The sequence below is a fragment of the Equus asinus genome, chromosome 4, assembly GCF_041296235.1.
Source record: "Equus asinus isolate D_3611 breed Donkey chromosome 4, EquAss-T2T_v2, whole genome shotgun sequence".
Classification (NCBI taxonomy): Eukaryota; Metazoa; Chordata; class Mammalia; order Perissodactyla; family Equidae; genus Equus; species Equus asinus.
Window position 1 is genome coordinate 49771497 of NC_091793.1, and position 12875 is coordinate 49784371.

Genomic DNA, 12875 nt, shown 5'->3' on the forward strand with positions numbered 1-12875 from the left:
AAACATGGTATATAATTTATTCTTAGTAGTTTATCTTTGGTTTATACCATTTGAATTTTATTTCAGTCCCCCCAAATTTTATTTTTGTAATATAGTTATAGAAATTAAGGATTTATATAGAAATTATATAGAGACTTTCCTCCTATAACTGAGACTAGCCCATTAATAATTTAGCTATGAATGATTTTAGAAGCATTACTAGTTGCTTCAACCATTTTATGTACAAAAATGTTGATTTGAATAAGAAAAGACACTCCCTACTACAGGTCTATTAAAAAAGCACTCTATTTAACAATTAACCCTCTAAATGTTGAGAAGTACCTTAACATACAAGGGCAAGAATGGTTTAAAAAGAACAATATGTTAGATCCTATACTTGTTAGAGACCACTTAATTTTTATTGTTGTTGAAGAAAAATTTAATTGTTGGGTATAAGATATAAGTATTTACAGGTTTTCTTTTGGTAAAACTCATCAGTCCATTTATGTGTATTTATATTTTTTAAAGGAAAAAAGACTCATTAAGGGAAATATAACCAAACATTTTTGAGGAAAATTTCGGATACAAGCAAAATAAACTACTTATCAGTTATATATACAGTTGCTGTTATCCAAGAGTTGATTTGTGGAAGGTTTTCTTCAGATTCAATGGGTGTTTGTACATTAATAAGTTAGGCATAAATTTCTTTGTCTTCATCTTCACTTCCTTTGGGGCTTACTTTAGATATGAAAATATCACATATTACATATTACCCTCTCCCCATCACATTAAAGTTTAGCACAGTTTTATTCTTTATTTGAGATAATCTTAGACTTCTATAATTTTTGTTTGTGATAAATGATGTCAGAAATTACTTTTATCTTCGGCTGTTCTTGGATAGGACGTTAGTTCTGGTAGAATGGGCTTGAATGCTTGTGAAGGTGATTGGTTAAAAATATTTTTCTATATATGGTTCATTGGAGAGTAGATGGACGCACAATGGATTTCTTGTAACACTTCATTTGACTTATTACATAGGAGCAAGAAAGTGTTTTTCCATTATCAAAATTGAGTTGTTTGATTTCCCTTTATTCTAGGTCCCCAGGAAATTGCAAGTTTTTAAAAAGCATTGTTGTTCAGTTGAATTGAAGCTTAGGAACTAATTGGCCTAAGATAGAACCCAGACGGAAGTCTGTGCTTGACCTAACAAAAGATGTTTTAGTCCACAAATAGATTTCACCTGTGGGATACCACTTTCTAGTTTTCTTTCTGAAGTGTTTTTTCCAGTTAGCTTTTATGATGCTAGGTCTCACCGCATGGAACCCTTCATCTAGAGATAGATGTAAAGGAGAGGAAGTACCCATTTGGCCTGGCACCAAATATTATATTAGTATTTGGCAGCTGCTGGTTAGAGTGCAGCCCTGAGAAAAAACTGCCATGATTCACTGTGATTATACACAGACAACTGCTTGTGATAAGTAGCCGTGAGTGAGGTCATAAATAGCCCCTGTTTCCTATAACTGATCTGATGACATTTACAGGAATAACTCTTGACTATAACTAGGGGTCTTTGTTATTATCTGAATGTTAATTAACCTTGACCTTAATAAACAGTTTTCTGAAGTGAGAAAACCATGTGAATATCAAGAATGTACTAACATTTAATTTGTTGCTAGGAAACAGTCAACACTGATCTCTAGCCATTTATTGTTTAGGTCAAGAGGATTCCTACAAAGCTTTAAAGTCAGGGCATAAATTTTGCTTGGAAACAGAATTATAGAAAGGGATCTGATTTACAAAATGAAAAAAAAGGTATGTTGCTGTTCTGAAGAAGAAAAGTTTGCATTAGTGCTTTCTTTACTTTTCCTATGAATAAGTGGATTATTTTTTATATTTGATAACTCTTAACTGTGGCAATGAAATTTTTGATGGACATATATTTTCAGAAATATGGTGTCTACATATATCTTAGACTATCAAAATATAAACCCAGAGTTAGGAAGGAATAAACACTTCCTAGTCACAAATCTAATGAAAAGAAAACTGGATAGTTTTGTTGTTTTTTGAGGAAACTATTATCCTATTAGTTTTTTAAACTGTTGCATTTAGTGAAAACAATTGGAGAACTGTTACTGTCAGCCACACATCCCTAACTTTTGAAGTGTGAGTGAGGTGTAGCCAGTAGTTGGAACTAATCAGTTGCTGTTAACAGTAACTGATTAATATCACCAAGATATAATACTAAGCAACTTACATTCTATTTTCTGAGGTCTAACACCTCAATGGAACAAGCTGAGGAAAACATAAACTTTAGGACAGACCCTGGGACACCCAGTGAATATAAATAATGTAAAATTTCCATATATCCTAAAGGTCATTAAGGAAATCCTTTGCTTTGCTGAAGACATGGGGAAAGAAAGAGCCAACACACTGAGGGAGACAATAGACATCCTACTTCCTGAAGAAATTCATTCTGCTGTGGCTGCAGCAGGAAATAGTAATAAGACTGGGAAGTGGGCATTTTGAGTCTTTCCTCACATGTTCCCCATTAACTAAATCCAAAGAGAAACTTAGGGCCTTTCTTTTGAAATAAGATTATTCAAACCACAACAGGAATTAAGTAGGGAGATGTGAGGCAGATATAGCTTCCAGATTCATATACAAATGCTTTATCATCACTGTGGATTGGCAGAGACAAAGAGAGCACAAACTAATGTGAAGAACTTCTGCTTCGGACTACAATGGAGTGCACTGAGTCAGACCAATCTTCAACGGAGAACAAGTAGAAAGGCTAGATAAAGCAATAAACAGCTGTTGGAAGGCGGCGGAAAGCAACTAAGACACCTAGGACTTGAGAGCCTGTGATCCTGGAAAAAAGAGCAATGTGTTGAGGCAAGCCTGTCATTCTTGGCTGCTCACCCTGTCTCACAGAGTAGGGGAAGGAAATTGTAATTTAGAGGTCCCAAAGTTGCCAGGCCTTGAGGGACCAAGATCGTGGAGAAAAAAGGAAATAAATAAGCCTGACATTTTACACAACTTTCCTCTTGAGAGATTTTTCAATTATAAAGTCTTGGATTCAATAAAAAAAAAAAAATACATGAGATGTCAAATAATGGGGCAAAATGAGGAAAAAGCAGAAAAAAGAAACATGTCCACAGGTGACCTGAATCTTTTTCTTTTTATCAGACATGGACTTTAAAACAATTGTGATTAATGCGTTAAGAAAATAAATGACAAAATAGAAAATTTTAATACATAGCTAGAATCAATATGTTAAGAAATGATCAAACGGAAATTTGAAGGAGCAGAAAGTTTAAAACTGAAATTAGGAATTTGACAAGTGGTTTAACAAAAAAATATAAGTTTAGTGAAGTGAAAGATAAATCACTTGAAAATATCTGGCTTGAAACATGAAAAAGAACAAAAGGATGAATGATACAAAACAGATCATTACACATATTGGACACAGTGAAGAGTCTAGTATAGGTCTGTTGGAATCTTAGAACAAGAATGAATGAGAAAGAAGTGATATTTGAAAAGATAATGGGGGAGATTGAAGAAAAAAACAATTAGAAACAAGCTGCAGACTCAAGACTGCATGAATGCCAAGCAAGATTAAAAGAAAAGGGAGGAAACACACATCTAGAAACATTGTGGTGAGGCTGCTGAAAACCATGACCAAAAGAAGGCAAAACAAAATAAAACAAACAAACAAAAGCTTTAGAATCTGCCAGAGGAAACTTCACATTACTTTCAAAGGAGCAAAATAAGATATCTGACTCCACAACAAATAATGCCAGAGGAAAACGAAATGACATCCTTAAAATGCTGATGGAAACTAACTTCTTACCAAAAGTCTATGATTGTGGGTCCATAAGATTAAAGGCAGAATTCATACATTTTCCAACAAACAAAATCTGAGGGAATACAGCACTAGGAAATCCAAAGGGAAAAGAAATATTAGAATGAGCTATTCAGGCAGGAATGATCATACAGAGAAATTTTAAAATGCAGACAGTGTAAGGACAACTGAAAGAATGTATGGGAAACTTAACAGTGATGATAAAAACAATAATAACAATGTCCATTGGCTTTAAATTTTGCATAGAATTAAAATATGTAACAACTATAATGTAAAAGGAAGGAAGGGAGTTAATGGAATTAAACTGTTTGAAGCTCTTTGCATTATCCAGGAATGATAACAGCACTAATTTACAGTAGATTATAAATCAAAGATGTATATTATAAGCTCTAAGTGTGACTACTAAAAAAATGATATCAAATGGATAAATAAAAAGCTAATAGAGGGGCAGAATAAAATTATTTTTAAAAGATAATTAATTTTTAAAAAGGTAACAAAGGAGAGAAAAGGAACAAAAGACGTGAGACAAATAGAAACCAAATAGAAAGATGGTAGATTTAAACTCAAATATCTGAGTAATAATACTAAACGGGAGTGGATTAATCCCATTAAAGGACAGATGAAAAAATAAAACAGTTATATACTGTTTACAACCTTAGATACGAGGACATAGAAAAGTTGGAAGTAAAGGAGAGAAACACGTAAATACTAAGGGAAGCTGTTGTAGTTCTTCTAACATCAGATCACAGACGTTGAGGCCAGAAACATGACTAGGAATAAGCACTGATAACACTGATCCTGATAAACTCATAATAAAAAGAAAGGTATGGCAAACGTGTATGCATCTAATATATAGACGTAAATATGAAAAGCAAAAACTGACAGATCTAAAAGGAGAGGTAAATATTTTCACAGTCATAGTGGGAGATGCTAAGAATCTAATAAATTGGTAAGACAGGTAGATAATGTAAATTAATAAAGATATAGGAGATTTGAAGGATATGATTAAAAATCTGAATCTGACATTTATAGACTGCTTCGCTGAACATCTGCAGAATACATATTTCTTCCAAGGACACAGATTATTTACCACAACTGACTATATCCTAAGACATAATGGAAATTCCAAAACATACAGATTTATGCCTCAATATGTATATAGTCAAATTAAACTAAAAGTCAGGAATAAAAAATTAGAAAATCTCTAAATATTTGTTGGTTAAACAATACACTTCTAAACAGCCCATGAATCAAAGAAGAAATCACAAAGAAGTTTGGAAATATTTTGACTGAATGATAATGAAAATGAGACATCAAAACTTGTGGGCTGCAGTAAAGCTATAATACGCTGACTGCTTCTATAACAAAGAAGCTCCACATTATCTATGTACTCATCTCAAGAAGCTATAAAAAACGTAAATTAATTTCAAAGAAAATGGAAGGAAGGAAATAATAAAAGTAACAGTAGAAGTTATTATAATAGAAAATATGATAGAGCAAATGAAACAAAACCAAAGCTAGTTCTTCGAAAAGACTAATATAATTGACAGTCTCCTACCAAAGTTAAGGAGAAAAGAGAAAAGGTGCAAATAACCAATATAAGAAATAAAATGGCAATATAGCTACAAATCCTTTAGATATTAAAGTGATTAGAGGATTTTAGGAAAAACTTTATGGCAAAATAATTTGAAAAATTAGAAAGGGACAAATGCCTAGAAAAGACACAAATTACTTGAGGAAAAATCTTAATAGTTCTATAACTATTACAAAAATTGAACCCACAATTTAAAGAATCTCATAAAGAAAATGTCTTGTGCAGAAAGCTTCATCATTGAATTCTTCCAAATATTTAAGGAAAAGAATAACACAAATCTTATACATATTCTTTCAGGGATTAGAAAGAGAGCAAATGCTTCCCCCTCATTTTATGAGACCAACATAACCTTGCTAGCAGTCACTAATAGGGACACCAACAAAGGATAATTTCGGACAAACAGAATCCAGAAATAAGTAAAAAGGATAATACATCATGCCCAAGATGATTTAATTTCAGCAATTTTAGGGTTAACACTTGATAATTTCATCAATGTAACTGACCAAATTAACAGAATATAGGAGAAAAATCAAGATTTTTCTCAGCAGATTAAGAAAGCCAAGTTATCAAAATTCAATACCTTGGCAAATTAGAAACAGAAAAGGAATTCCTTAAACTGATAATGAGTATCTACTACAAATGTATAAAAAATTTATTAGTAAAATATTGAGTGCTTTACCACCACTTTTATTCAAGGTTAAGCTGGAAGGTTTTTTTGTTTTTTGTTTAAAAACAATTTTTTTTGAGGAAGATTAGCCCTGAGCTAACATTTGCCGCCAATCCTCCTCTTTTTGCTGAGGAAGACTGGCCCTGAGCTAACATCTGTGCCCATCCTCCTCTATCTTATATGTGGGATACCTGCCACAGCATGGCTTGATAAGCCGTGCCATAGCTCCACACCTGGGATCCAGGCCGGTAAACCCCAGGCCATTGCCAAAGCAGACCTCATGAACTTAACTGCTACTCCACCAGCCCAGCTGCTAAACTAGAAATTTTAATCAGTGCAATAAGAAGAGAAAAACAAATTTTAAAAAGAGATGTAAGGATTAGAAAGGATATATAGAAAATCCAAATAATCTAATGATATGCCATTAGAATTATACAAGGTCTGTAGATAAAAATTCAATACAGCTAAAAAGAAATGAGCTATCAAACCATGAAAAGACATGGAGGGACCTTAAATCCATGTTACTAAGTGAACGAAGCCAATCTGAAAAGTCTGGGTACTATATGATTCCAACTATGTGGCATTCTGGAAAAGGGAAAACTATGGAAACAGTAAAAAGATCAATGTTTTCCTCCTGTTAGAGGGCAGGGAGGGATGCATAGATGTAGCACAAGGGATTTTTAGGGCAGTGAAACTACTCTGTATGATATTATAATGGTGGATACATGCCATTACCCATTTGTCAAAACCCATACGAGAGAGAGAGCCCTAATGTTAACTATGGACTTTCTGTCAAGGCAGGTTCATCAATTGCAACAAATGTACCATTCTGGTGTGGGATTTTTATAGTTGGGGAGGCTGTGCCTGTATAGGGGCACAGAGTATATCGAAACTCTGTACTTTCTGCTCAAGTTTGCTATGAACTTAAAAATACTCAAAAAAATAAAGTCTAGTTTGAAATTTCAATAGAAAAATCAACTATATTTCCAGTATGCAAGATATTAACAAGGAATATAGGAGGACAATCAAACATCAAATAAAATTAAAGATCTGTGAGATTCCTATACATAGAACTAAAACAAATTGTTGAGGGAAATTAAATAAAACCTTAAAATGGACCTACAGGTTTAATGCAATCTTAATCAAAATCCAAATTAGGTAGGGGAGGGGAGTTTTAAATTGACTATATCAGATTTTAAAATGTGTAGTGAAATTCAAAAACCAAGAATAGCCAAGAGAATACTGAATATAAAAATAAAGTAAAATGCAAGGACTTAGGCTACTATATATCAAGAATTATTATAAAGCTACAATAAATAAGACAGAATGATCTTGGAATAGATTAATAGAGCCATAGAATAGAATTGCAAGTCTAGAAACAGACTCATACTTATATGAACACTTGATTTATGACATACATGACACTGTAGTGATTTTTTCAATGTACAGTGCTGAAACAATTGGCCACTGACTTTTTTTTAAAGGAATTTTGATCATACCTCCTGCTGTACAAACAGTAATTCAAAGTGAAATGTAGATTACATATGAAAAGTAAAAAATCAAATAGAATAAAATTAAGCTTCTAAAAATGAACATAGAGAAATATTGTCATATTCTCTTGACATAGGCAAATATTTCTTACACGTGACACAAAAAACCACTACCCCTAAAGGAAGACTGATAAACTGAAATTCATTAAAATTAATGGCCACCAAAAGACAAAATTAAGAGAGCAAAGACAGTTTCAGAGTTGTAAAAGCTATTTGTAATACATATCTAACAAAGGACTTATATCTAACTCTTACAAATGAATAAGAAAAGGATGGACACATTAAAAAAAATGGACCTATGATAAATATAGGAACTTCATAAAAGAGGATTTCCAAAAGGCCAATAAATATATACAAAATTGCTTAACAGGTAGATATCAGGGAGTTATAGGTCAAAACTACAATGAGATACTACATGTATCGTTTGCAAGGGGTGCTGTAACAAAGTACCAAAAATGGGAAGCTTAAACAACAGAAATTTATCGTCTCAAAGTTCTGGAGGCTAGATTAAGTTATCAGCGGGTTTGGTTCCTCTTGGGCGCTGTGAAGAAAAATCAGTTCCATGCCTCTCCCCTACCTTCTGGTGGTTTGCTGACAATCTTGTTGTTGTTGGACTTGTAGAAGCATCATTCTGACCTTTGTCTTCATCTTCACGTGGTATTCTCCCTGTGTGCATATCTTATTTCCAAATTTCTCATTTTAAGAAGGAAACCAGTCATATTGGATTAGGACCCATACCAATAACCTCATTTTACCTTGGTTACTTCCATAATGACTGTATCTCCAAATAAGAAAACATTCTGAGACATTCCAAGATACTGGGGATTAGAACTTCAACATATGCATCTTGAGGGGAGGCAATTCAACCCATAAGAACACAAATTTACCATAATGTCTAAAAACAAGCAAAAAAACAAAACGTGAAAAAATGCAAAGTATTGGTAAAGATGCAGATTTTCATACACTGTTACTAGGGTTTAAATTGTGAGAGTGGAATTTATTTAGCAGTAGATACTAATGTTAAATGTGTGTATGAAACATGACTCACCAATTCCATTCCTTGTTAATTACTCAACAACAATATGTATATATACAACAAAATACATATATAAGAATGTTCAAAGCAGCATTATCCTTAGTAATGCATAGTGGAATCCACCCAAAGGTCTATCCACATAGAATGGATAAATGTTGACATAATCATACATTGGGATACTAAATAGCAATGGAAATAAACCAGCCTCTGCTATTTGCCATAGCATGGATGAATCCCATACTGAGTGAAAGGCACAGACACAAAAGTACATATTGTATGATTTCATTTATAAAAAAGCTAAAACAAACAGGCAAAACTAATCTTTGGTAAGGATAGTGACTGAGAAAGGACATAAGGTGACCTGTGTGGGGCTAAGGTGTTACTTTATTGCTTTAATGTTATACACAAGAAAACCTAACTTGGTTATAAATGGATGCAGTAGGACAAATTAGTAATGCTTTTGAAAAACGTAAACACTCTCCCCCCCGACAAACACACACAAAATACTACCCTGATTTTTGCAGATAACTTAAATGGGGGAAAATACAGCTGAAGTTGAAGAACATCCCTCAAAGTATTCTTTATGCTTTTTCTTGAAGAGGTATAAATTTCATACAGAAAGAAAAGAAAATTAACAGGAAAACTTTTACTGTAATAGGTAATTATGGGTTTTATTTCCCTTTCTACAGGATTAGAAAAAAGGTTTTAATTTTTTTCTCATTTCCCTGTACGTTTCTTAAAATTCTTTCTTTTCTATGGAATATTCTTGTCCTTCTAACAATCTTACTGATTTTTATGTAGCATTCTGTCAACTCATAATGGGAAGAAATGAAAGAAAATAATGATATAATATACTTTGATATGTTTTGGTCTAAAAAAAGGCATATATGATGTTTCTCTGTAAAGATTTTAGGTTTAGAAAATAAAATTCAAATTGCTTTGTACTCCAATAAAATATTACTTTTCAACCTAAAAGGAAAAACAACAGTGACTTCATTGAATGTTTGATTTTTGCATTAGTGTCTGAAAAATAATGAATTGACAGAATATTAGGGTAAGTATCAAACTACTGGGCCCCTGTTCTGTTCTCTGATTTATTGCTTCAAGTGAAAAAAAGTCTCTTCTAGTCTATATGCGGTATTTAAGTAATGGTTAAAAAACATTCTGATGAAGAACCATATTAAATTCTCATTTTGCTGTCTTTACTGAAGAACTGTGTATAGAGACACAAAGAAGAAATGTCCCCATCTGGTGGTAAAAACATTGAACTTTGGACAGATACCTAGAGCCCGAGAATGGAAACGAGAAACACTTGGAGACATTGTGTTCCATGTGATGAAAGTGCTCTCATTTCAGTAATAACAAACACTCTTAAAATGACCACTTTTTTCTAGGCTACAAGTAGAAAAGGTTAGTTATTAGAACAGTAAATATTAGAACTGCAACCCAAGGGGGCCAAGGGCATTAGGGAGTGAAGAAAGAAATAGCATAAATGCGGACCTGGCCAGCTGCCTGTGGCTCATTTCAGCCAGCAGTTTTGTTTATTATGCAAAATACTGCAGCCTAAAACGATGCGCCTCTTTTCCTAGATGTGTTGGTGTGGAGCAATGATCGAGTTATTCGCTGGATACAAGCAATCGGACTTCGAGAATATGCGAATAATATTCTTGAAAGCGGTGTGCATGGCTCACTTATAGCCCTGGATGAGAACTTTGACTACAGCAGCTTAGCTTTATTACTACAGATTCCAACCCAGAACACCCAGGCAAGCCCCTTTGTTCTGAAGTTGCACTGTCCTAGTTTATATAACAGCAAACTAAACTTTTAGGAAAAGAAAAATTGACTTTGTATTCATGATTCCTTACGAGAATTAGTTCAACCTTTGAAATACGTCACTAGGGCTTTAATTTCAAGCTACTGGATTTCTAGCCAAAACAAAATCATAAAATTAAGCAGGAAGACACTTAGACATTATGTGGTCCACCCTCCCACATGAATGCCAGATTCCCCTAAACAATATCCCTGACAGATGGCCTTCAGTCTCTGCCTCTCTGAGAGGCAGCCATTTCTATTTACATGTCTGAATTATACAGACACTTAGCATTGAGTATGCCATTGATTCCAAAATCTAGACAATTATTTGAATCACCAGGGCTCCTTAAAAATTTAAAATAAAACCTGCAACCTACATCACAGGCCTAAGAAATGAGATATCAAGAAACAAGGTACAGGAATCCTAATTATCTAGTTTCCCCAAATGATGATCATTGGTCAGGTTTAACTACCTGCTTAGAGTGGATAAAAATTTGGCAGTCTAACTTCACTCTTTATTTTGTTTTTATATATCTCAAAGTTTGTATAAAATATTCACTTAGAATAAGGTCATAAAGAGAGGTCAAAGCCCCTTGACCTCAGACATTTATGTGAGGCTTTCTCTCTACTGTCCACAGATTATAGAAAATTGCCCTACCTTGTCCTTATAGCTAAAATTTACAATGGCTTGTAGACTTGGAGAACTAAAAACTTAAGACCCCGTAAATAAAACAGGGTTTGTAATGCTTTCTCAGATAAATATAAGGTCTATGATTTTTAAAATGAAATGTGACTTCAGTGACAGTAACTGTAATTTGATATCAACAGGCAAGACAGATTCTTGAAAGGGAATACAATAACCTCCTGGCTCTAGGGACTGAACGGCGACTGGATGAAGTAAGTCCTTATCTCTCATGCAAAAGGGAGCCTAGCAAATACAAAACAGCTTTCAAGGAATGTGCTCAGAAATTAATCAGATGTTTGTTCTATTGATAGAATCTAGAATTTTCCCCAGTATTGTTCTTAAATATTAAATTCTATTACTCACTTGATTTCTGAAAGAACTTTATGAATTAATATTATCATATCTGCAGTTAGAAATGATTAGAAGTAATTCAAAAACAGACTTTTTTATGATCCCTGACTACAAAATAATGTTGAGCAACATTTTTTTAAAAAATTATAAGCAATGATAACACTAATCCCGATAAATTCAGTTTTTTCATAGAAATGTGCTTATTTTTTAAATATCAGTATATCTTCACAGGAAATTTTAGGATATTAAAATGAAGAGAAAACATGCTTTCAATCAATAGGAAGCTTTTCATTATTCTAGATATCATTATTGAGTTTTCCCTAAAAACAGATGAATAACATTTTAACAGTCATAGAATTTGAAAGCTACATTGAAAGTAAGAATCTTTAGACATAATCTATGCATATTTAAATAATTTGGAAAATAATAAACATCAAAGTGGCCTCCTGAGATGAAGGAATACAAGGGATGTTAGCAACCTCTGGGCTTTGATAGACACTGTGGACTCTAATCATCCTTCTGAGTTTTTACAAGGCCTTTCTGGAAGAAAAGGGAAAGGAACTGAGTATGAAGTAGAAAATACAGAGATGTATAATTCTGTATTGCAAACTGCAGCTGTTTCTTGGCTATAAAGAAAAGCTGATTAAAAGGTTTTGTGAATGAACTCAGCAAATCCTAAAATGAGGCAGTAATTCCACATTCAAATGGGCAGGGCAGATGATCTTCATGTTATAAAATCCTGATGTCCTTTGTGGAGGAGGTTATAGACACATCAACTCTACAGTCTTGACCTCAGCTAACTTCCTATAAATCCATACTCCTGTCCAATCAGGATAATGATTAATATTTTTAAAGCAAGTTAATACTAAACTGATTTGTGTGTGTGTGTGAGGAAGCCCAGAGCTAACACCTGTTGCCAGTGTTCCTCTTTTTGCTCGAGGAAGATTGTCACTAACATCTGTGCCAATCTTTCTCTATTTTATGTGGGATGCCACCTCAGTATGGCTTGATGAGTGGTACCAAGTCTGCACCCGGGATCCAAACCTGCGAACCCCAGTGCGCTGAGGCGGAGCGTGCAAATTTAACCACCATGCCACCAGGCTGGCCCCCTAAACTGATTTTAATTTGCTAAGTTGTTTGATAATCTTTTTAATCCTTATTCTTAATTGTTCAATAAAAATAATCAATATCAACCCATATACACTTTTAAATACAATTATTCTCTTTGCTTAAAAGTTGCAAAAGGAGTTTTAATAAAAATTATTAAAGACTTGTCATACTGCTACATTCTAAACTGTGGATTGGCCTGAAGGAGCTGTCTGGATAGAGACACAAGCCT

The 12875-nt window shown here is 33.6% G+C and overlaps 1 protein-coding gene across 24 annotated transcripts in view; it reads left to right on the forward strand.

Moving 5' to 3' along the window:
- Positions 1-12875, forward strand: part of PPFIA2 (PTPRF interacting protein alpha 2) — a 450745-nt gene that overhangs the window by 431172 nt on the left and 6698 nt on the right. For all 24 annotated transcript variants that reach the window (XM_070507223.1, XM_070507232.1, XM_070507235.1 and 21 more), the window contains 2 exons: positions 10278-10453; positions 11329-11397. In XM_070507223.1, the coding sequence (XP_070363324.1) occupies positions 10278-10453; positions 11329-11397 (245 nt within the window). The remainder of the gene's footprint in view (positions 1-10277; positions 10454-11328; positions 11398-12875) is intronic.